This window comes from Pecten maximus, chromosome 14 (assembly GCF_902652985.1).
Source record: "Pecten maximus chromosome 14, xPecMax1.1, whole genome shotgun sequence".
Lineage (NCBI taxonomy): Eukaryota > Metazoa > Mollusca > Bivalvia > Pectinida > Pectinidae > Pecten > Pecten maximus.
Genome location: NC_047028.1, coordinates 9569309 through 9596032, shown reverse-complemented (window position 1 = coordinate 9596032; position 26724 = coordinate 9569309). Strand labels below are relative to the sequence as shown.

At 34.8% G+C, this 26724-nt stretch overlaps 1 protein-coding gene across 1 annotated transcript; it reads left to right on the top strand.

The window, feature by feature from the left end:
• On the top strand, positions 1 to 26276 carry LOC117342903 (ras-related protein Rap-2c-like). Its single transcript, XM_033905199.1, has 3 exons — positions 1 to 90; positions 190 to 1019; positions 22278 to 26276. Exon 2 carries the CDS (start codon positions 474 to 476, stop codon positions 1011 to 1013), a length of 540 nt encoding a protein of 179 aa, XP_033761090.1. The 5' UTR covers positions 1 to 90; positions 190 to 473; the 3' UTR covers positions 1014 to 1019; positions 22278 to 26276.
• Positions 26277 to 26724: the final 448 nt, after the last annotated feature.

Here is a 26724-nt window from a genome sequence, read left to right as displayed (position 1 = left end):
CGGCTTCTGGGCATGTCGGAGTTGTCGTTCTTAGTTGAAATCTCTTCACCAGAAGGTAAAAATCCAGAGCCCACCCAAAATGGCGAGAAGGTTAGCGATTTTGACATTTTTCTATTGATGTGTACATACCGTTATACAAGCAAAACATGTAATTCATTTATTCCCTTTGCTTATTTTGTTTCTTTTCAGGGTAATGGCTTTCGCCTTTCCTCGTATTTTTACATGATGGCGACGAAAATATGATATGAATGCAGGGGAATCGTCCATCATCTTCCGAGTTTTTTTGTCTGAAAACGTCAGATTTTGGGATTGTCCTGTTTAAGCTGTGCGCCCATTGTCTGATGTTGTTGTTTTAATTATGCTGTAAGTCGTATAGGACAGACGTAGAACTTGAAAATTGTTGTTGAAAAACATTCTAGAAGTGTTACAATTTTGATTGCCGACACCCAGTTTGAAGAAACTGAACAAGAACAATGAGAGAATATAAGGTAGTGGTTTTAGGGAGTGGTGGTGTTGGTAAAAGTGCACTGACAGTAAAGTTTGTGTCCGGAACATTTATGGAGAAATATGACCCAACGATTGAAGACTTCTACAGGAAAGAGATTGAAGTGGATTCTGCTCCTTCAGTCTTGGAAATCCTTGACACGGCTGGAACTGAACAATTCGCCTCCATGAGGGATTTATATATAAAGAATGGACAAGGATTTGTTATCGTGTACAGTATAACAAGCTTACAAACTTTCCAAGATATCAAATCCATGAAGGAACAAATTATGCGTGTGAAAGGGATTGAGAATATTCCAATGATATTAGTGGGAAATAAAGCCGACTTGGAGCACCAAAGGGAAGTGCCGTCAAAAGAAGGCGCAACATTAGCTCAAATATGGGGATGTCCCTTCTTAGAAACCTCGGCCAAAAATACTCAAAATGTCAATGAAGTTTTCATAGAAATTGTAAGGGAGATGAACACTAGTCCAGTGAAGGAAAGCAACGGATGCTGCTGTATAGTTTGAAAACAGGTAGGGTTATATAATATCCATTGTTTATATATTCTATCCATTTGTGTTGTGTTTTAGATACTATATATAACCCTGGTGTATTCTGCTTGGCAAAAGAGAATTTCTCTTTAGCTCAATAGGTAGAGTGTCAGACTACTAGTTATATAAGCCAGACAGCCCAGGTTGATTGATCCCTATAGCTAGTGGAGGCATAATTTTTATGACCTCTGTTGCATACATGTACATGTAAATGATATCATAACATTTTGATATGCCTAGTGCCATAGTCAGCTTCATCATATCTACCTGGTAGACATATATTTAGGGTAAGTCAAAAACAAAAAAAAAGGTTTATAGAGACATTTCTATCTGACATCTGTTTTGACATAGATCTTAGAATTTCCTGATAAATCTATGATAATTTGACCAAGAAATTACTAGATCATGACTTAATTACTGCTTGATCCTCAACTTTATTTAAAATAATTATTGATGTCAAATCACCATTTATTAAAAATCTGAAGGATCAAAACAAATACCAAATAGATATATACTATAGGATGTCCCTTGGCTTCTAAACCCAAGAGTCAAAATCAAACTCATTGTGGTCTTAATAGTAGGGTGTCAAGATCTGATACCCTCAAGGGTCCACTGACTGTATATAAGCCCATATTACTGTCAGGACATATACAGTTTGATAATTTATTTTGTCCAGTTATCACGATTACAGAAAGTGATTTCCAAATTTATAAATGACAAGTTCCAACCACTGTACTGTATATGTCATTATATGATGTCACAGATTTTATTAATGACATACCAATTTCATTATTACACAGTAAATTGTTTTTATAATATATATTCCCCAAGCTTGAAACATCCTATAATAACAACTACAGTATATGCAATTGCTACATACCACTTGACTGGTATACCGGTATACTGGTATACTGGGTGGTGGTATAATATAGACTAGTGCAAACATTATATTGAATAGATAAGTGTATGTACTATATGCACAGACCAAGATTTTCCAAACAAACAAGGACAGCATATTATTAATATTTAGATACATTAAAAATGTGGACAAAGTCAAAGTCCAAACTATGGGTACTTAAATTTTTATGATACTATATAGAAGAGCAATGTTATACTTCTCGAGACAAGTTTTAAATACTGAAAAAATAGTCTGATGAAAAAGCTACTCATGATCAGGCAAACACAAGTGCTAGTTTTATCTGTTCCTGTCACTGTATATATGTATGGAATATAAGGTAAATCAAACGGTTCAGAAGGAGATGTGTGGATATATACAGATCTAGAACTGGATCACAATCTGAACTTGTTCCTGTAATTTCACACTGGTGTAGAACTCTACATGTAGAATTTTTTTTTTTTTTTTAGATAAAACACTTTAAGCTTCCATCTGTGTCTCATAGAAAGAATACGGTAGCTGTGTATACAGACAAATAGAACTTTAATAGTGTACATTATACACCTGAGATACAAACCTGTCCCCAGTGTCTCACAGAGAGAATACGGTATCAGGGGCGTAAACATAAACCACTGGTGGTTAATAGTGATATGTACACCTGATTTACATGTATACCTGTCCCAAGTGTCCTGCAGGCCTTGACCTTATGCCAAGTCTGGAGGTCAACCGTCATACAGGTTGGAATTTCAAATATACCTGTATAATCCTCACAAACTCACCAGTTGGAGAGTTAATGATATAATTTATATATATATAAAACTAATAATTGTATGGATGTGGCACAGTGGTATAAGCTGCAGGTATTTCTGATTAGGAGATTTAGTGTTGTAGATTGTGAGTTAAAGGCTTGGTCAGGGCATGCAGTAGTCATAAATTGTCTTCCTTTGTCATTTGTGTTACAGTGTCTAATTGTTAACACACTGTATCATATGCACCATGCAGTGATAAATCTACATGCAAGTCCTGGGTCATAGACACTTGCAAAGTTTTGTTGGGACCAATATAATTTCTGGAAATATTGAATACATATATATATAGCAAGGTTAAAGATATGAATTTCCAGTCGTAATTGTACTCTGTTGTTGTAATCCTAATCGTATGTAATTCCACCACTGTACATATGTCCAACCAGTCACCAAAATAAACCTTTCCAGTCAAACTAAGGATATGTTATAGGTACACATATAAATGTTTGGAAATATTACTGTCAATGATTCAGTTCAAATATACCTGCTATACTGCATTAAAGCCTGTGGCAAATTTAACCACACAGGTAAAAATCTGTGGTTTGACTTACTCTGGGTGGTCACAGTTTGTTTGTTTGCTGGATTAATCACCCTGTGAACATGCAGCCAAGATCATTATGAGGCGAGGTCTCCTTGTAGTAGTTGGTGACTACCTCACTGAACAACACACAGGAGGCCTGTTGCATGCCATCCAAAGCAAGGAATCAACCAAGACAGCACAGGCTGCTCATTTCTCAGCTTTCCTAGCAGTGATTCTTTTGGCATGGATTTGGGACCAAATTCCTTCCCCAAAAGAAATTTTGCTGTATTTTCCCAATTTTTAGGTCATATTTTCCCAATCAGAAGTTTCCTTGTATGTAAATTTATAAATATGAAGAGATGTTGATCATAATACATTTCACATGATTAAAAAAATATAATGTTTTCACAAGCCAATGCTATAATTGATTGATCATAGCTATAGCTATATTATGCAATACATAATCAAAATAATAGTAAACCATTGATTTCATGATTATTTTTGATCTTGGGAGAAAGTACATTTTTCCCAAAATAAAAAATAATATGACTATATTTTCCCAATGGAAAAGGTACAGGCCCCTGTATAATTAGGGTAATTAGAAAATCACTGCCTAGAAATTCGAACTGTGTCGGGTAGTTAAGGGAGTATCAAACCATGTACCCTGGATATTCACCTGAGGTTATGTGGCCGGCGCTGTAACCGCTCTAACTGACTGAGCTATCATGGCCTTTGGTCATGGGTGGTTACAGATCACTATCCTGTGCTTTAGTGGTTGTTTCCTTCTATGGATGGTATGGAAACAAAGAGCCAGGTCTCCTTGAGAGTATGTTTTTGAGTCCCCAAAATCAGATTTCGGGGTTTGAAGGGACATGTATGTCTATTTGACATTTGTTTTGACCCTTCAGATTTCTGAGAAATAGTTATTTGTCTTCTAGATCTGAAATTACTGAAAGTCAAGGGTTAACTGAATGCCCTTAATATGTATAACCTTATCCTGGATAATTCAATAGTATATCATATACAGTGGAACTTCGTTAACTCGAAGTCGACGGGACCACGAAAAAACTTCGAGTTATCCGAGTGTTCGAATTAAGCGAGTTATCGTTTTTGGTGAAAAGTTTGGTCAATATTTGTCAACATTATATAATCATTATAATTTCGCTCTGTCGCTCATCAGTTTAGTGTGAAGACTGGTCAATACATGTAAATATATATGTAATGTTTCGTTATGTCACTTGTAATTTGGTGTAGTTTTGCCGATATACAGTCACGATAAAGTTTCTTTCACTTAGTTACTTCAATAACGATCTGATGTGCAAGTCATGTTTGCAAAAGGTAAACGATAAAACGGAATTCGACAAAATAACAAGTTATTAATGACAAAACAAATAACCGTTTAAGTTAAACACAGATTGCATACAAAACGTAACAGAACCATTACCTTTTATTGGACATATATAAAATACTGTTTGATCGGCCTACTTACTTTTTATTGATAACCACGCCATTTCCATGTGTATTAGCACCGGAAGTTGGGCTGCGCATGTGCGTATAAAATGTTACTGTAACTGAGTTGGCGTTTTATCCGATTTAATAGACAGCACTGACCGTTACAGTTGTACTCTGAACACCTCGGCAGTAATTACTCTATTGTTTCAGCAGTTTAAAGATTTAATAGGCGCCGGTGACTGTGTCATTTCTACACCTGTAAAAACATCAGCCGGGTAGATCTACCGGTGTGTCAGAGATTAGTTCCGCTTGAGCGAACGGGTAGGCCTAGATGAGTTGTTGACTATCGTATGTACTGATATCGGCGACCGCCTTGGGAAATTACCTGATGTAAGTAAAGCAGTACTTTTTATCACCAAGACTTGTTGTTATAAGATTCAACCGACAATTTCTTTTATGAATTTATGAAACACTTATAATAGCATGTAGGTTAGTAGTGCCGATATGTTCAGTATTACAAACGGAATTTAGCTCTTAAAAAATGTCGGCGTTTGCCACCGATCGACGAAAATTATACTTCGAGTTATTCGAACATTTCAAGTAGGATTTTTATTGTTGGGACCAAATTTTTACTTCGTATTATCCGAGTTTTTCAAGTTATCCGAATTCGAATTGTCGGAGTTTTTTTTACTAAGATAAAGAGAGAATTCGGCCGGGACCGGCGAGGTACTTCGAGTTAAGCGGGGTATTCGAGTTATCCGAGTTCGAGTTAACGAAGTTCCACTGTATACCTGTATATATGTTACTTGGAGATGTGACCTGCTGAGATGTTATAACACTACACTGTATACTGTAGATCTAGATCTAAACCCCACTCACATACGGAGAGGGAAGTTATTATAACAGATAAACAGGTAGCTCCCCAGTAGTGACTGTCACAACTTAAGATATACAAGTACTGATATACTTATTTATACATTTATAATAAGTGTACAAGTTGTTAAATTAGGTAAATGGGATCTGGATCAAGTTAGATTCGATAGACCTCAGTCACCTGGATTTTATAATTTTGCTAAAATAATGAGAACAAATTTTGCAAGAATGTAAAACAGCATATATATATTAATATATTTCTGTAAATGTATGGGTCTTATTTGTATATAAAATACCTAATTAGATGAGTTCAAAACAGAATTTGATTGAATATAAAAATTGCGGGGTGATGGATTGCATAATTAATAATTATAACTGTACATGTACTTTAATTTGCAGCCAATGATACATATATATATATATATAGTGTGTAGAAGCTGTTCAATGATTAAGGATTTGCTCTATATAGAAGAGATTAATTTCAATCAATCATTCGAACTGTTATCAATTCACAATTTCACACTGGTTATTAATACATTATGACATTCAGCTGTCATGATGTCACATGATAAATGAAATTGTGGTGACATATCTATATACAGTTAGTGTATCAGGGCTTTTTGTGGCCATTAATTATAATGAGCCCAATGCCCAATCAAAATTATTTCATATTGAAGCCAAATTCCAAAAAGTTGTAGTTTACTCCTGAAAAAATCTTTCCCAATTCACCAATTTTATTCCCAAAATGTGAAATACAGCCCCAACCGTACCAGTGAGAAAAAGCCCTGTATATATTGTTTTAATTGGGGAAAAAAATTATATCGGTGTGTTGAACTAAACCTGTATCACTTGTTGTATGGAAACTGATAAAAAGACTAATTTGGGCACCCCCAATAAAAGAATCAGGAGTTTGTGTTTTCCAAGGACTGCCAACACAACAACACTTGATACCTGTTATTATCACTCCTGATACTCTGACAGTCTTACTTTCACCTGGCCGTTTTATAAGGATATTAAATAGTGAAATGTTGAGGTGAATATTTATGAAAAAAGTGGACAGAAAATTTCTAGGATTAATATGTTTAAAGAAAAAACTAAGATTGATACCATATCTTATAATAAGTCTATAGGCTAGGCCAACCCATTATATAAAGTAGGGGATAGGCAGTGAAAAAGCATTTGAATGAACGGCAATATTATATTGACATTAGTTGGTTAATAACCAGGCGTTGGGTTCTTGCTGGATAAATATGGTATATATATTTTAAGTGGCTTTGTACAGGCTACACACTTCAGTGTTAACATACAATAAAACTACTACTGGTAAGTATATATATAAGTAGATGTACATCATGTACAAGATTTATACAACAACAAAAAAACATAACCCTCAAACAACGTAGCTTAAACATCCTTTTAGAATTATTCACAGCATCTTCAGGATGTTGCCCTGAAAGGATATGATCAGGATATGCTAATTCTTGTAATTACTGAAAATAATAGAATTTTATCTGAACTAAAATTAGATCAAATTCTGTGCACAGCAATATGCATAATTCAATATGTCGTTTATGCATGTGCTGCTGAAGTATAAAAAAAGACATGATTTCCTTGTAATGAGGTCCCCGAGGAATACCCAGACAGAACCAACTTCAGTTCTACTCCCTAAAGGACAATTTATCTTATTCCATCAGTTTCCACATGAAAATTTGGGAAGGCAAGGCGACATTGGTGCTGGAGAACAAAACAAGTACCAGAAAGATGATCGGGACAGGCTTCTGTCTTCAAGTTACTGTATATTAAAGATTTCATATATAGAGCTTAAAATTTTGATATTTGAAAATTAAAAAAAAAAGACAAAATTTTAACACATGTGTAGACATGATCACATTGTTATTTCTGTAACATCAGTTGAGGGGCGTGGCCTTTTTTTAATCATTAGTTATCATCTTACATGTAACACAAGGTAGTTAACTTTTTTTTCAGTTTTATACTATTACTCTTTTAAAGTAAAATTTGAGATTCATGTATAGAGGTCTGGTGTGGATTAAACACTTGGACCTCTGTATAAGTTGTCATGACTTATTCGCAGTTACTGATAATAATTAACGTGACTAAACCTATTTGAACACTAATTATAGACCGTTCCTATTAGAGCTGGCACATTTCATTTGTCAGTTTAATCGGAAGGCTGTACTAAAGAGGATAATCTATGTCAGTCTTACTGTAATCTTATATCGTGATTATGTTACCCCAGATTGAGTTTTACTGGCAAAACTATCCGGAACCACCTGACAAAATGAACTCGATAAAAATTGTTTTTGTTTCCCATGGCCAACAAGCTGGTCTGTGTTGTCATGGCTGTGTCCTTGGACAAGACAATTTACTGTAATTGTTCAGGATGGCATGCAAGACCCCTGCCTCAAATGACCCTGGCTGTTCATGGGGTGATAAACCCAGCAAACCACACCTAGATGCATTTACAAATTATATATATATATGAACTCAATAAATGTATGAATTGTAAACATGAATATTAAGAAAACATCTTTTCAAACATGATCATTGCAAATGTTCAGGAATCAAATAGATTCAGTGTAACCCTATCTATTGCTGTAATCAGTACACCTAAGGTATGTATGTACTAAAGAGTGAAAGCTTTTAGACTGATTAGTGTTTGGTATATTGATCCACATAGATGGGTAGGTGTAGTCATAAAAATGTTTGGAAGCAATATGAACAAAACCATTTCCACTTTTGTACATTTTGCTGATACAGATGTTGTCTCTGTGGGCCTCTTTATCTCTAATCTACAGACTGGTGGTGTAACTGGGTGATCTGATTGTCAACCTACAAACTACACACCTACTGATGTTTCCCTACCACTGGTGATATTTGCCTGATCTACTCTACAAAGTATCGGCCTATTAATCTTGATAATGCACTGCTGTAGAGACTGTCAGACGGTTTGTCTCTCTATAGGATACAGTTTGTCTCTCTATAGGATACTGGAGATCATTAAGACCAAAGATACAGTTTGTCTCTCTATAGGATACTGGAAATCATTTAAACTAAAGATACAGTTTGTCTCTCTATAGGATACTGGAAATCATTTAAACTAAAGAAACGGTTTGTCTCTCTATAGGATACTGGAAATCATTTAAACTAAAGATACAGTTTGTCTCTCTATAGGATACTGGAAATCATTTAAACTAAAGATACAGTTTGTCTCTCTATAGGATACTGGAAATCATTTAAACTAAAGAAACGGTTTGTCTCTCTATAGGATACTGGAAATCATTTAGACTGAAGATACAATTTGTCTCTCCATAGGATACTGGAGATCATGATCATTTGGACTAAAGATACAGTTTGTCTCTCTGTAGGATACTGGAAATCATTTAGACTAAAGATACAGTTTGTCTTTCTATAGGATACTGGAGATCATTTAGACTGAAGATACAGTTTGTCTCTCTATAGGATACTGGAGATCATTTAGACTGAAGATACAGTTTGTCTCTCCATAGGATACTGGAGATCATTTAGACTAAAGATACAGTTTGTCTCTCTGTAGGATACTGGAAATCATTTAGACTAAAGATACAGTTTGTCTCTCTATAGGATACTGGAGATCATTTAGACTGAAGATACAGTTTGTCTCTCTATAGGATACTGGAGATCATTTAGACTAAAGATACAGTTTGTCTCTCTATAGGATACAGTTTGTCTCTCTGTAGGATACTGGAAATCATTTAGACTAAAGATACAGTTTGTCTCTCTGTAGGATACTGGAAATCATTTAGACTAAAGGTACAGTTTTTCTCTCTGTAGGATACTGGGGATCATTTAGACTAAAGATACAGTTTGTCTCTCTGTAGGATACTGGAGATCATTTAGACTAAAGATACAGTTTGTCTCTCTATAGGATACCAGGAGATCATTTAGACTAAAGATATTGTTGTGCAGCTGTCTACTGGTGAAGTCACTCTTGCTGTGTCAGACCGAAATTATATACATATTTAAAAACTTTGGTGCAGCTGAAATTTTTTTGCGTTCTCCATTCCTGGGTTGTCTCCCTTCTTTTACCCTTCTTTGGAGACGTTTACGTTGGACAAACATGTAACTTGTTCATCAATTTTTTAAATGCAACATATCAGGTATAAATCTGGACAGACCATCAGATATAATACAGAACTTGAGAGTCTTTGTAGAGGCTCACCAGAAAGTAAAATAAAATTAGTATGGCCATCCCATTAATTATAAAATCTAACCATACAACGTAGTTCCATCCTATTACTTAACAAAAACTCCAGGAAAATGAACCAAAAAAGGCTATTGCATGGTCATTAGAAATATCTCCTCTTTGATTGGTCATGTTACATTATAATACAAAAGGTCAAGCACCTGTACTGTTGATGCTGGGAATTCCGACTGCAGGATTACATATATCATGTGTGTGTAGACTAGCTATGTTAGGCCTTGTTACACAGGTAATATAAATAGACATCCCCCAGACCAGTGATACAGACAGAGGCTGTAATAGACTTTGTGGCAAATCTAACAATATCACTGATAGGCAGTAAATCAATCGGCCCTGCCAGGGTTATGATCACATTATGTCAACTGCCTGAGGGAATTTCCCTCTCACAGATGATCAGCCCGTTACTGGACACAATGTATTATAGGTAGATACACTGAGGCATGTAGTAAAGTCTGGAGCAGTGGAAAATTAATCAAACTTGCCTTAATAATCATAGCGATCAATAATTTTCTAATTATTTCTTAATGAAAAAAATATAGTATTGTTATAACTGCATACAGCAATTTTGTAATGCCAAAAAAAATGTTTTGTAGGGCAGACTGAGTTTTAGATATTTGCAGATCTAGAACATTCAGTAGAATTCAAATCTCGATAGTCTGTTACTCGCACCTCAGGATTCCTGAGAGTCCAATCAAAATCCTGAAAGTCAAAATATGAAATTCACAGAAACTTGAGAGTTAACAATATAGATGGAAGATACACAGAAGCCCCATACATGTTTAAGGACTGTCATGGTTTCCCATCACACTGAGCTGGAATTGTTATTCTATGTCAGAACAAGAACAGGCAACACATAATTATATAAGGATTATAAGTTATGATATATTGGTAGGGTTTGTGTCTGTGTATACAACGTTGATAATTCTGTATAAACATCATAAACCTTTTAACAGTTATACATAAGTTACAGGTCTGATAAAATTGAAATTAACGACTCCTACAGATGTATATACCGGTAAACAGTACTCAGGGACGGAAAATATTGCATGTACGGTATGAACATTTGTTAGAAAATAAATATTTGAACAATAATTTTGTGCCCAACTACCTAGGTCTACATTCTAATGTTATATATGCTCAGGTATTAAGTTATTGTATTATGGTACATGGTTTATATATTTATCTATATATGACGGGGTAGAAAATAGAAGTTACCCCAAATTGGACCAAAGTTGTTTTCTTCTGACTTGAGATGTATAGCTATTTATTAACCCTGTACAGTGGAGATGGCTATAGACTAGTAGTATAGTGACATCAGTGGCATCATGCTATGAATGCCCTAAAGGTTGTTGTTGATGTACTGATTGACAGTAGTATTATCACACCCCTCACCTGTGTATTGTTATAATACAAATCTTTTTCAGCTGATGTCATATCAGATGACCTCATTATGGTCAGTTTGTTGACATTTCCCACCAAAGTAATTTGTCACAGGTGTACAGGTATATCGGTGATGAAATATTGTGTCATAAGAGGTACACTAGTTCTCTGTACATATATGAGGATGAGTAAGCTTAAGACTGACCTTGAATTCCAGGGACTGGTTATATTAAACATGCAGCTGTAGCTTTCAGTCCTCAACAATACACACTTTATACTTGTACATGTACCTGTAGTATATGCAACCCTCCCCCCTCCCTTCCCCACCTCCCCCCAGATTCTGTCTCACAAATTTGGTTTAAAAGTGTTTTTATAATCTGGAATCGATTGTTCATTCACAGTATCCACACCTATTGTTCAAACATGATAGAATTAAGACAGGGTGACAGTAAGAGGCAAATGAACCACTCTTCCTGGCTGTCATCTGTCCTGTGTCAACTTTTCCCTTAAACAACAGCATCTTAATTACCAAGGAGCCGGATATATTTTGGGCCTGTTGCATGCTTGGATGAAGGACAACCAGGTTTGTTCAGTTGATGCCCTTGATCAACTCTTGTTTCTAAAAAGGCCTGCTCTCATATGAATGAAAAGATATTCAGCTTAATCAAGTACATCAATGACAAAGATTAACTTTAAAGTTACATTAGTAGCAGGTGAGCGAAACAGGCCCATTTGGCCTCTTGTTATTTAGGAAAACAGAATCTGGATATTTATAGTTTAACTGTAGATTGGTTCATTAAGGAAACAACTCAAACAGGAATAACTGGATATATTGGATATATATACCAGCACTTATTAGTATTTTAATAATGGTAATTATGGATTTACTATAAATGAGGGACAAATAGGAATGGGGGATTTAACTGGCTCAATATAAACCTGGGCTGGTGGGCAGATGGTGAAAGTTTAAGGACGTGTTGCATTGCTCTGTGTAGGCTACACAGGCTTGGTAAATTCAGGAATTTTGCAGCATGCTGTATAATTTCTACTGACCTAAAGTTCATTGTCAATATGAATGTGATGTCAAATAAAGTTTCTTGTATCTTGTCACTTTGGAACGACAACATGGCTCAAGGTCACTAATTTATAAGGGGTGAGTTTAGTGTGGTCCATTGTCTGTTTGGATGCTTGATACCTGCACATTACTTGTATGTGGTCCATGTGACATGTGTCCCACTGCTCAGGCACATGGATGACACATGAGAGATTCCAGGTCTGTGTTAATTCTAGGCCACATACGGCACTGTGGAATATCTCTGTGACATCTACATACAATCACCTGCGAGGGAGTTACTGCAAGGCAAGAGAGCTTTTTCTTCCTGTTCTCCTCTAATTTCTCCGTCTTCTGATGTGATGCAGCTGTACAAGTCTGCTTGGTGCCCAATTGATAATTGATGCAAGCCATGTAGGCCATCCTGTATAAAGGTCCTTTCTCTTCAAAACCGGACTGATAACTGAAGGAATTCCTCCGAGGGGACTATGTCAGTGGTCCTCACAGAATGCCAGTGACTTTGCCACAGTCGGCCCTCAATATGCCCTCACTTTCCTGGTATACCTCTCTCCATGCATGTCCACAAAAATGACAGACTTTATGCATGTTGGCAGTACCAACACTGTTCCTTCCCAGCACAATTCCCATTTCATGTCAGCAGGATACCCAAGCGGACATGCTCTAGCGAACATGCTCTGGTGCGACATATTGGCCTGTGAGGTTCGATTCAAGCTAAGGCCAATCTACTTTCTCAAGCAGGTTAACTCAGGTTTTGCTTGGACCTCGTGTGACATATACCCAGAACAAGTTTTGAGTTCAAAACTTGGCAGCAGGCATCTCTGACTTCTGTACACATTTGTGGTAAAGTCCAAGCAAGATCCATGTGAGATACTGCCAGGTCCATGTGAGATACTGCCAGGTCCTTGTGAGATACTGCCAGGTCCATGTGAGATACTGCCAGGTCCTTGTGAGATACTGCCAGGTCCTTGTGAGATACTGCCAAGTCCTTGTGAGATACTGCCATGTCCTTGTGAGATACTGCCAGGTCCATGTGAGATACTGCCAGGTCCTTGTGAGATACTGCCAGGTTCATGTGAGATACTGCCAGGTCCTTGTGAGATACTGCCAGGTCCTTGTGAGATACTGCCAGGTCCATGTGAGATACTGCCAGGTCCATGTGAGATACTGCCAGGTCCATGTGAGATACTGCCAGGTCCTTGTGAGATACTGCCAGGTCCATGTGAGATACTGCCAGGTTCATGTGAGATACTGCCAGGTCCATGTGAGATACTGCCAGGTCCATGTGAGATACTGCCAGGTTCATGTGAGATACTGCCAGGTATTGTGAGATACTGCCAGGTCCATGTGAGATACTGCCAGGTTCATGTGAGATACTGCCAGGTCCATGTGAGATACTGCCAGGTCCCTGTGAGATACTGCCAGGTCCATGTGAGATACTGTCAGGTCCATGTGAGATACTGCCAGGTCCATGTGAGATACTGCCAGGTCCATGTGATATACTGCCAGGTCCATGTGAGATACTGCCAGGTCCATGTGAGATACTGCCAGGTCCATGTGAGATACTGCCAGGTCCATGTGAGATACTGCCAGGTCCTTGTGAGATACTGCCAGGTCCATGTGAGATACTGCCAGGTCCTTGCCATCTGTGGGTAGGTCTGGTTAGCAAAACATTGCCGCCTCCAATTTAGTGCGCTAGGCCTGCCAAGAAGGTTGTGAAATGGTCTTTTCATTTATTGTGAAATCTTAAATCATTGAAGATAGGTAATTACAAATATTGAATATGTTGTTCTGTATTTTACACTATGCCTAGCCACAAATCACGAGTGTTACAAAACACTGTTGACATTTTGCATAGAATTCTCTGGTGTAGTGGGAATCTGATAGATCTCCGTACATCTCCTAATTAGGATGTGTATTGGCCATAGTCAACGGTTAGTACTACAGTTGATGTATAGATATGTTTGTGATAGCTAACATTATAGACACCCAATTGTCATTATTACCAGCAAAATGATGAATCAGACAATCATCGTTATCTTGATCAGGTGAAGGAATGTTTCCTGTTTTGTTGGCTACATATTTTCAAAGCAGGTTTCTCATCATACCTGGCATCCTTTGTCAAGGTACATGTAATATTAAAGTACATAACATGTCCAACCTTTGATGTTGTTTCTACCATACATATGATGAGTCATGATAAAAAAAATGCTGATGCTTAATGAAAATATGAAACTGGTGTTACAGTTTTTGTACTTGATGACAATATAGGGTTTAAGATAGAAATCATTACATGGAAATCATTCTTTCCGAATTTTAAATGTTTACCTGTGTATATATATGATGAGGAAATTCAATCAGTCTTTTGTGGTTAACTTCAATGTGGTTCTCATTAGTTTTGACAACTGATATTTATACAGGTGACACTGGTCTCTGGATTAGGGGAGGCTTTTATTTTATAAAGAGTTTTCTGGATGACTCAGGTATTCTTTTGTACAGGAATGGTTGCAAAAGCTTCGTAAGGTGATTGGAAAACTGTGTCAAGTAAACATTTCATTCCATATATGTATGTAGGGGTCGCGGTGGCCGAGTGGTTAAGGTGTCCCGACACTTTATCACTAGCCCTCCAGTTCTGGGTTGCGAGTTCGAAACCTACGTGGGAGCAGTTGCCAGGTACTGACCGTAGGCCGTTGGTTTTTTCTCCGGGTACTCCGGCTTTCCTCGTCCTCCAAAACCCTGGCACGTCCTTAAATGACCCTGGCTGTGTTTAGGACGTTAAACAAAAACAAACCAAACCATTATGTATGTACGTACCATGGTACAGTTTACTTTAGAAGCTTCCGATGAGCATTAGGAAGCTGTTTGGAGTCAGTTCGGATTGTGGAAACATTTTGTGAATTAAAACAAGATGTTCAAAGTTTTCATTAGCTAATTAATTTGTAAAATATACAAGATTGTAGATGTTCAGTGGCGATTTGTTTTTATTATCAATAAGCAGTTGATCCAATATGAACCATTTCCCATCACTACTGGTATATAGCAAACTAAACATATTTGGGCTGTTCAGAAATCAAAATGTCCAACATACAGCCATCTTTTTACAAGTTAGAGATTGTTGGTGCTCTTTCTCAAACATTGCTGAAAGGATCTAAATGAAATTTCATATGAATTTTTCCTGTGATGCCTTGTTACGTATACGAAAATTACAGGAAAATTTTGGTTTGATTGGAAACCAAGATAGCTAGATAGATTACTTTTAGTCGTTAGTTGTTATGCATATTACAATTTGGGGCCACTATGAGATGAAGATGGCTGACAGTTTGAAATGACCAAGTCTTTCGGGAGTTCCACAACAACATTAATGATAGCAAAGTTTTAAAAATTCAATACATGAAATGTTAACATAAACACTTTTCTAAGATATAAACTGTTCAATGAACACATTGGTTAGATACGAAACTGTAACAAAAATTAACACTCTCATTAGATACGAAACTGTAAGATGAACACTTTTGTTAGATACAAAACTGTAACAAAAATTAACACTCTTATTATATAGGAAACTGTAACATATGCATTAACACTCTCATTAGATACAAAACTATAAGATGAACACTTTCATTAGATGCAAAACTGTAACCTGAACACTTTCATAAGATGCAAAACTGTAACCTGAACACTTTTGTTTGATAAGAAACTGTAACATTAACACTCTTGTTAGATATGAAACTGTAAGATGAACAGTTTCTTTAGATATGAAACTGTAACCTGAACACTTTTGTTAGATATGAAACTGTAAGATGAACACTTTCTTTAGATATGAAACTGTAAGATGAACAGTTTCTTTAGATATGAAACTGTAAGATGAACAGTTTCTTTAGATATGAAACTGTAACCTGAACACTTTCTTTAGATACAAAACTGTAAGATGAACACTTTCGTTAGATATGAATTGTAAGATGAACACTTTCTTTAGATACAAAACTGAAAGATGAACACTTTCTTTAGATACAAATCTGTAAGATGAACACTCTCTTTAGATATGAAACTGTAAGATGAACACTTTTGTTAGATACAAAACTGTAAGATGAACAGTTTCTTTAGATATGAAACTGTAAGATGAACACTTTTGTTAGATACAAAACTGTAAGATGAACAGTTTCTTTAGATATGAAACTGTAAGATGAACACTTTCGTTAGATACAAAACTGTAAGATGAACACTTTCTTTAGATACGAATCTGTAAGATGAACATTTTTGTTAGATACAAAACTGTAAGATGAACACTTTTGTTATATATAAAACTGTAAGATGAACACTTTCTTTAGATACGAATCTGTAAGATGAACACTTTTGTTAGATACAAAACTGTAAGATGAACACTTTCTTTAGATACAAAACTGTAAGATGAACACTTTCTTTAGATACAAAACTGTAAGATGAACACTTTCTTTAGATACGAAACTGTAAGATGAACACTTTTGTTAGATATAAAACTGTAAGATGAACACTTTCGTTACCTTCTCTTTTACCACATAACTGTTCTACCATGTAATACAGCTATATCATAAGACACTGTAATAAACAATCATGGATATCTCATTTTGAATATATAAGAAGTTTGTTTGAAAACATTATTTCAGTACTTATCCTCAGTACAATAATGGTGGACTGACTTTTTCCGCTACTGAGACTATAACACCGGAGACATCACTCACAAAAAAATAAAAATTATTAATGCTCATTTGAATGTTTCTTTTACATGTGCCATTGTTTCTATAGTTAATTGGTTAACACTTAATGTTATATGATACACTTAATGTTATATGATACACTTATGTTATATGATACACTTAATGTTATATGATACACTTAATGTTATATGATACAGATAATGTTATATGATACACTTAATGTTATATGATACACTTAATGTTATATTATACAGTTAATGTTATATGATACACTTAATGTTATATGATACACTTAATGTTAAATAATACAGATAATGTTATATGATACACTTAATGTTATATGATACACTTAATGTTATACGATACACTTAATGTTATATGATACACTTAATGTTATATGATACACTTAATGTTATATGATACACTTAATGTTATACGATACACTTAATGTTATATGATACACTTAATGTTATACGATACACTTAATATTATATGATACAGTTAATGTTATACGATACACTTAATGTTATACGATACACTTAATGTTATACGATACACTTAATGTTATATGATACAGTTAATGTTATATGATACACTTAATGTTATATGATACACTTAATGTTAAATAATACAGATAATGTTATATGATACACTTAATGTTATATGATACACTTAATGTTATATGATACACTTAATGTTATATGATACACTTAATGTTATATGATACACTTAATGTTATATGATACACTTAATGGTATATGATACAGATAATGTTATATGATACACTTAATGGTATATGATACAGATAATGTTATATGATACACTTAATGTTATATGATACACTTAATGTTATATGATACACTTAATGTTATATGATACAGTTAATGTTATATGATACACTTAATGTTATATGATACAGATAATGTTATATGATACACTTAATGTTATATGATACACTTAATGTTATATGATACACTTAATGCTAAGATGCAATTTTTTTGTACACCCTTGCATATCTAATACAAAAAGTTCATCGGAGTGTGGAATGGCTGACAGTCATTAAGTACAGATACGACTTGTAAAACCACAAATATGAAGGGCATGTTCCAGTGTATAATGTCACACGGAGGAACATGTATGTGTGTAGTGTACAATTATAATCTCATTATAATCTCTCATGGAGGAACATGTATGAGATGGAATGATTTGATGGGCCATTAATCGTCAACAGTGAGGTACAGCAGGTAGATAATAGAATTTGTAATCAGCCTGAATCATCCCATTCCTTATGCAGAAACAAATTTCAATTCACTAGAAATTAACTTTATATCATCGTTGGATAATCATGGTTGATTATATTACACTCGTCAAGTGTAGGGTAGTGCAATCAACTGCGGGTATCGGACAATAAATTTATTTAAGACCAAGATTGCCATTTAATTTTCTAGTAAGGATGTATTCAGGGGAGCCGGCACTATTGCTATACCCCATGCATCAGCATTGTCTATGGAAACCTCAGTTAAAGTTTTATAAAAAATAAAAAGTGTTTATATCTAATATAAATATGAGCTAGGATACAGCTCACGTATTTGACATGTGTGTTCTTTGTGACAAGACCTTTCCGACTTTGACTGTGGCCTTTGACCTACTTAAAAAAAACTTGAACGTTGGCCGCTGCATGTTAAGCATATATGAGATAGGACTTTTATATTTGAAATGTGTTCCTTGTGACGAGGTTTGGTTTGGTTTGGTTTATTTTGTTTAACGTCCTATTAACATCTAAGGTCATTTAAGGACGTCCTCCCGTGCGTGCGACATGCATGCGTGTGTTGAATGCGTATGTGTGTTGTGGGAGGCTGCGGTATGTTCGTGTTAAGTCTCCTTGTGATAGGCCGGAACTTTTGCCGATTTATAGTGCTACCTCACTGAAGCATACTGCCGAAGACATCTAGCAGCACACCCCACCCGGTCACATTATACTGACAACGGGCGAACCAGTCGTCCCACTCCAAATATGCTGAGCGCTAAGCAGAAGTAGAAACTACCATTTTTAAAGACTGTGGTATGTCTCGGCCAGAGGACAGAACCCAAAGCCTTCCTCACAGGGGCGAACGCTCAACTAAAGGCTAAAAGTGAGGCATTGTCAAGGGAGACATTAGGAAGAAAAAAGTTGTTCAGAAAAGATAAGATCCCAAATTTAGTCGCCTTTTACGATCATGCAATGGGGGCAGCAGGTACAATTCTTACGCCCTACCTGCAGGGCAGACGAGGTCTTTTCCTTGGTACTAAATTTGTGTACCTACTGGCCTTGACTCTTACATTTGACCTACCTTCGTTGGGTTAACAATTGCAGAATTTAAACTTTTTGCGAATTGATTTTATTTTGAAACATATGGTGTTATTTACTAATTTTTTACAACATACATATGCAATATCTTAAAGATTTTAAGCAGAATAATTCATGAATTATAGAATATTTTAAAAAATGTACAGAATGAGACAGTGAGATACATTAGACTGAAGGTACAAGGAAAACGGGAATTTAAATAGTCGGTATGCTAAGTCAATGTTTAACATTCACATGGTAAAACCATCGCTACATGGTCACGTGTTAGGAAATAAGGCATTGCAATCTTTTGATTTAAAATAACTCTTTTCGAAAATTCTTTTTACATGGAGGAAGATAGTAGACTTGAACCTTACGTACTGCCCTGTATGTGATAATGATGTCGGTACTATGATCTGACTTCCTCAGGAGTGTAAATATAGAAAATCCTCTTTCACCTCCAAATATACAGTTTGTATGGACATTTTCATTTCAGGAAATGGCTGTGAATGCTTTTAACTGATAGCAATCTGGAAGGAAAATCAATTTTGTTATTCTTGAGGGGACTACCATGTGAAAGCAATAGAAATTCAGATCAACATATTTCATAACTAGATTTTGTGTACAGTTCTAAATGTTTGATAGTATACCTGTATATATTGTTGTTTTTAAAAGTATAGCTTTTGGTGGATAGATGTGGATAATTCTATAAAAAAAAACTATCTTTACATATAGTTAATGTATCTACTTATATACTAAAAAAGCAGCGTGGAACTTTGGTTAAAGTCACTTGTTTACATTAGTAATGTATAGAACTAGTACGTTATCAAACTTACGACTCCATATAAATTATACCTTAATATGATTATTAACCTAGGCCTCTGTAGAAATAGATTTGTTGATGAGTTGTGATCAAACCATTATTCAAGATCATTTTGGAACTCTTTGGGGAAAAAAGGATGAATTGTCCCAGTATTTAAGGTAGCCTTAAGCTACAAGGGAGAATGAAACTGTTGTAGGGTTAGATCATGCATCAGTCTTAGTGAACTAAATATATATGCATTGTTACAGCAAAAAAAAAAAAAAAAAAATCAAAATCAGAAGGAAGTCTTGCCATCCTGAAGCTGCACAACTGTGTACTTACAGTTAGAGGAAGGGATGTGTATTGACAATCACGAGATTTCCTTGTATACATAGTAAACTTTAGAGAATCCGGCTGTATGAATTACTTTATGTACAAATATACCTTTTTAGCTCTCAACATTGAAGTCTTATGGAGTTATAGCTCTACCCCTGGTGTAGGCATCATGGGTAGACAGCTTGGTTAAAGTCTTGTGGAGTTATAGCTCTACCCCTGGTGTAGGCATCATGGGTAGACAGCTTGGTTAAAGTCTTGTAGAGTTATAACTCTACCCTTGGTGTAGGCATCATCTGTAGACAGCTTGGTTAAAGTTTTATAAATCAGTCTTGTGTCATTGTTAATGAGGATACAGTACAGGTATAGGATGACATGGGTTTTTTCCCTTAAGACCTTTCAATTGGTTCTACATTAACAGACCTGATGACCTTGACAATGTGATTTGACCTACTTTTAAAAACTTCTACCTTTAATTGCAATTGGCTATACTATATTATGCTAACCATATGAGATTTGACATGTGTGTTCCTTGTAACAAGACCTTGGTACTTACATTTGTGGACCTAGCCTGCTGACCTTGACCATGACATTTGACCTATTTTTAACAAACTAATTCTGAATTTTAACCCACCTGGCGAGCTATGTTGTTGAGACATTGCATCAAATTTTCAGTCAGTTTTTTTCATCATAATCATGAAATTTTGTAGTAAATTTAAATTCTGTGAATGGCCAAGAAAACCTGAAAATACTGTTGCAATTTCAAATAGTTAAAGCATTTGAACACTTTTTTTCACTTTTTTTTTAATTACTGACTCTTATAGACACTTTGCACAACTTGGCCTATTTATCTATAAAAACATACAACAGTGTGGGAACGAGGAGGAAGCTATAAGACAGTGTATCAGGTTACCTATTTTCCCTACTTGGCAATTTAAGTGAAGTTAGATAATTATAAAGTGAACATGTATAATGATGTAATCAAACACTTGTAAACTTAGTGGACTGAGTTAAAGTGGTGAAACATCAGTGTTTACACATTCACGTAACATGGTTAATTTTAAATCTATAGTAGTAAGTCTGTATGTTATACGATTCCTTCACGAGGCTTTTCTCTGGATGTCTACTGACTGGAAACAACTGGACACTTACAAAACTAGTTTGTAATGAATTTTTGTTTAGTGTAAGCGGTTTGAACTTTTGTTTGTCCTGTTAGAGTACATATTGTTTAATGAGTGACGCAAGCTGAGATGATAATTGTATCTTTGTTGTGGTAAGCTAGAGTGCGTTAATATGATACACCAGGGAACGTATATCTCACAGGGAACAAAGACAATAACACAGACATCTCTATATTGTGTAACCAAGATTATATATACCGTATTTTACCAGGGTATAAGCCCATGCTCAGGGATAAGCACATAATACTTGTCATCATCATCTAAATTACCATTTTCAATTCTTTGAATTCACTGGAAAGGTCTACACATCTGCTTTGCTAATTATATACTCACTACTGTAAGACCTACTAATTTAAACCCTAATCTTTATCACAGCTGAAGGAATTGTCTCTGTTTGACTTTGAATTTAAATTTCAAAGTGCTACTCCTTATACTTTACTAATTATATGTAAATTTAAGAAAATTTACAGTTAAAGAAAATTGCTGTATGGTTAAAGAAAATTGCTAGATAGAATTAGAAAAAAAAAAAAAAAAAAAAAAAAAACCAAAAACAGAATATTTAATAGAATTGGATTGATCATTGTAAAATATGGAAATGTTAATTCATGCTTTTTTCTTACAGTTCTATATATTTTTTGTCTTCCACAGGCTGTCTGAGCTCTTCAAAACTATCGTATCACATGACAGAAAACGGAGGAGGTCAAGCTGCAGCATTAGAGCCATACTAAGAAATCTTAACTCAGTGCTGTGTGGGACATGACTCCTGGTGGCCCCCACTGGATGTTGATCAAGGCCCTGATGAATTTGCAGATTCTGAAGACAACTTACTCCTCCGAAGAGAAACAACTTATGGATATATATATCAAAAATTCATATTGCTGAATTACTTAAAAAAAAAAATAGTGTCAATATCATCATGGAACTTTTCACTGCTAACCTGAAATCAAAATTGTTAATTCTTAATGTAGTCCTTGTCGAAGTTACTTGTTGAATTCTTGTGGATAAGGGAGGTAAGTTTCATTGACTGGAAGTTATTATTTGTCAAGAGAGATAACATCCATTGACTGGAACTTATTATTTGTCAAGGGAGATAACTTTCATTGACTGGAAGTTAGTATTTGTCAAGGGAGGTAACTTTCATTGACTGGAACTTATTATTTGTCAAGGGAGATAACTTTCATTGACTGGAAGTTATTATTTGTCAAGGGAGATAACTTTCACTGACTGGAAGTTATTATTTGTCAAGGGAGATAACTTTCATTGAATGGAGGTTATTGTTTGACAAGGGACATAACTTCTATTGACTGAAAGTTACTGTTTTAGAGATGTTGAAATGTAAAAAGAACACATGCATTCTATAATGATATTTTGATCATTATTCAAGATTTTATAGATCTGAAAGATGTTGAACCATTTCTTATTATCCAGTGTATTAACTCTGTAAGTGCACCGAAAATGTATATACAGAATGTTATATTTGTATTCTTTGTTATCAAGTAGGTAAATTATTTAGTAGCTTGTACATAACTCAATATCATAAGAGGAGATTTAACTGATCAACATATGCTAATTACTGTTCAAATGGAGAATATCTAAAACTCAAAATAACTCAATATGCAGAATTCAATGTTAAGTGTAAATTTGAAGCATTGCTACAAAACTGTTGTTATATACATACAGGTGTATGTACATGTATGAGATTTTCAGCCCTGAATTTACATCGCTAAATGGATATTGTGCAACTACGTTATTTTCATCATTGATATTTACATTAAGAACATGAATATGATATAATGTAATTGATGTTCAACATTTTGCTTTACATTTAGTGAGTTACTACTTACACTGACAGTCTGTATACAGTTGTTATATTGTATTATTGTTAAGTGAGACAAAATACCGTGACAGACAAGTCTTTGTTCTATACTTTCCTACATCATCAACAAATTAATTTGATTAAGCCAATCATGCTATAACATGCAGTTTCTAGTGTTAACAGATCATGGAAATATTAACTTGTTATTTCTATTGTAAATGCTGGTAGAAAACAAAAACCTTGCAGGCAGGAATTCAGATTTTATTCAAGGATTGTTTGGATCCAAATGTCTTTCCACGAATTTGGAATATGAATGAAATTCATGAAATATGTCAACTATGTCAGTTCTGGTATTTGGTCAACATTATGTTAAAAAGGAAGAGGAACTTTCAGAAAACATGAAGTTGATGTGTTTTAATTTTTTGTTATTATGGAAGTATGAAATCAATTGTTATCATTAATATTTAGAATGGAAGTTAACAGATTTATTTTGTAAGTGATTTTTGTTTATCATTATCAAACTTTTAGAGCGTTCATTTCAATGCTTAAATAAGAGTTCAAAACAAGATGGGCATATTTTGATAAAGTAAACCATGACTACTTCAGCTGTTGAGCGTTCTCTGGTTTCCTTCCCTTCTCCTGCATTCGGACAGTGGTGAATGTGAACTTAGTTTTCGAGGAGAAGGGTACTGACGAAGCAGAGAAACGTTGAACTGTGTAAGATCTGATGACTATCCCTGATAATTGATTGGATTCCGTTAATAGACTTGTCAGTGTGACTCCATCACTGGGGAGGACTTTGAATTATTTGACTGTGCCTGTTGTATAATGTAATGTATTGATGTTTTATGTAGCAAAGGTTGTCTGAAAAAGAAACAAGTTATATTTGGTGTTTAGTGCACTGAAACAGGGCCTATTTTATGACATACATACAAATTTCATATTTTATATTTTATTTTCTCTCTTGACTCCATCCATTTTACAGTAGACAAGGAATTGACACAAAGTCCCACCTAAGATTCAAATGTATATTGTATTGCAAATGTATACATATATATATGTATAGTACAGATATATGGATTTTGGGTTAGGGATTTGTGTCAAGTCCCTGTATTATTCTACATCAATAGAATCATTCTGTCAAAAATCCCCACCATGGACCAAACTCTTGACCTTTAATGTACTCGAAATAATTTCACTTGTAACTCATAATCACAGGAAGTCATCACAGTAGCCTTGAGGGGTCACGACATTGACCTTTTAGGGTCATTGTAATGACCTTCAATGCTTATCATAATGACCTTCAAGATTAATTGCTGAGAACTCATTAAACCTTACAAGGTCATCACTTTTGACCAATATTAAAGGTCATCTGTATAATGTGATGGGTCACTGCAATGTTGTTTATCCCTGATGTCCTCTAGGGGGCACTGCAATACCATATATGGTCATCCTTATTACTTTTAAGGGTCTTCACAATGATAAAAAGAACCAACTGTGTCTGCTTTGTCAATGACAATCACACATTTGTATATTTGTGTAAATGACACTCATTTCAAGCTCTAAAGCTACCAGGATCATTCAGCTGTATATTGCATTGTATTCAAGCTTTTCAGATACCATGATCAATCAGCTGTATGTTTTGTTGAGACCAATTTCTATCTTGTTCAAATTCACTGAAAAAAGTTTTAATGCTTTGACTTCACAAGTCTGTCAGTGTCAAAAATGAATGATGATTTAAATGTGTGTATCATACATGCTTATATAAAATCACCAACAGTTCAATAGACCACAGCTGTAAATATTGAAATACGTCTGTTTGTCCTTAGGAAGAGATAACATTGCTTTATTTGTAACATCCTGTACAGGGTATACATGAGATTTGTGTAAAGGATGGATGTATTGGATATTTACTGTGTCCCCAATAATGTTGTATCACTCTTTGTATTAATTGAATTATTTGGATTTAAAAACAGATGTTATTGAGATCTTACAAATGAAACTCAAACCAAGAAATAAAAAATAACCTTGCCTGGATATTTGATAGAAATTTTTATAGTGAAACCATAATTTAAGGAAATCTATTTGTCAATTTTACTAAAAGATGCTGCTTATGTTTTTACAGTTTGTTACACCAAACCTTAAAATGTTTTTCTTACACAACAGTTGTGGAGACAAAAAAAACAGTGTTTATGTTGGATTTCACTACTTGGTCATGTTTGAGAATGTAAATGTTAATATCTTAAATTAATAATTCAAATGAAATCAACTGTTGACAATAACAACTTGTGCAGCTAGCTGTACCCTGTGCTGTTTTATAGCAGGACCTGTACTGTTTTGTGATGATCTACATTGTAATCAGTAAGATGTATTTAACTGCTTGAATCTATCGTGTTTGGCACTGCTGACATTGTGCTTACTTTTGTTTGGTGAATATTGACTTGTGCTATTCTCATGCACATATACACTTGTTATATTGAGTAGCCAATCTGTGGCTGTATAGTAGTTATATTGAGTAGCCAATCTGTGGCTATATAGTAGTTATATTGAGTAGCCAATCTGTGGCTATATAGTAGCAATGTTGTGCTCTATACATGTTTTCTGCAGGCCAGATTGCTACCGTTGAGTCAGGGTTTAAACTGTCAAGAGTAGAAGAGTTATTTCCCCTTGAATGTTAATTTTTAGCGTGATTATCTCCCTTAGACAGGAGATTAAACAGTGTATTAAAAAACTACTCCTCAATGTAAAGTTGACATATACCTAATATTTTTATGTAAATTTTTAATCAAGAACTATTGTATACTTTGAAAATAAAAATAATTTTTTTCATACAATGGACTTGTTTTGGATGAATTGCTATATATGTAGATATATATATGTATATATATATTATATTTTATTCTCACATTCTATTGAGAATTTAGTTGTCAAAGCAACCCAGCATGTTCAATTAGACCAAATATGCTTCAAGAGGTTATATGATCCATTCAGTTATCGGGTGTCAGTAGATATTTCCCTTTTCTGGGTCAGTATATTTAAAACCTTATCAATATTATACAAATTTACATTTCGAAGAATATTATTTTAACATTTAGGCCATAGATTTATAACATTTGCTTATAAAGGTTTTTAGAAAGCCTAGTAAAAAAAACCCAGCAAAGACTTAATAAAAACCTGTGTATTAGAGGAAAATGTTCCATGTTAGGTTGGCATTTTATTGTGATTCACAGTAAGAGTAGATAACTCAAGAATGTTGTGCGTTGCCTGGCAACAGCAGAT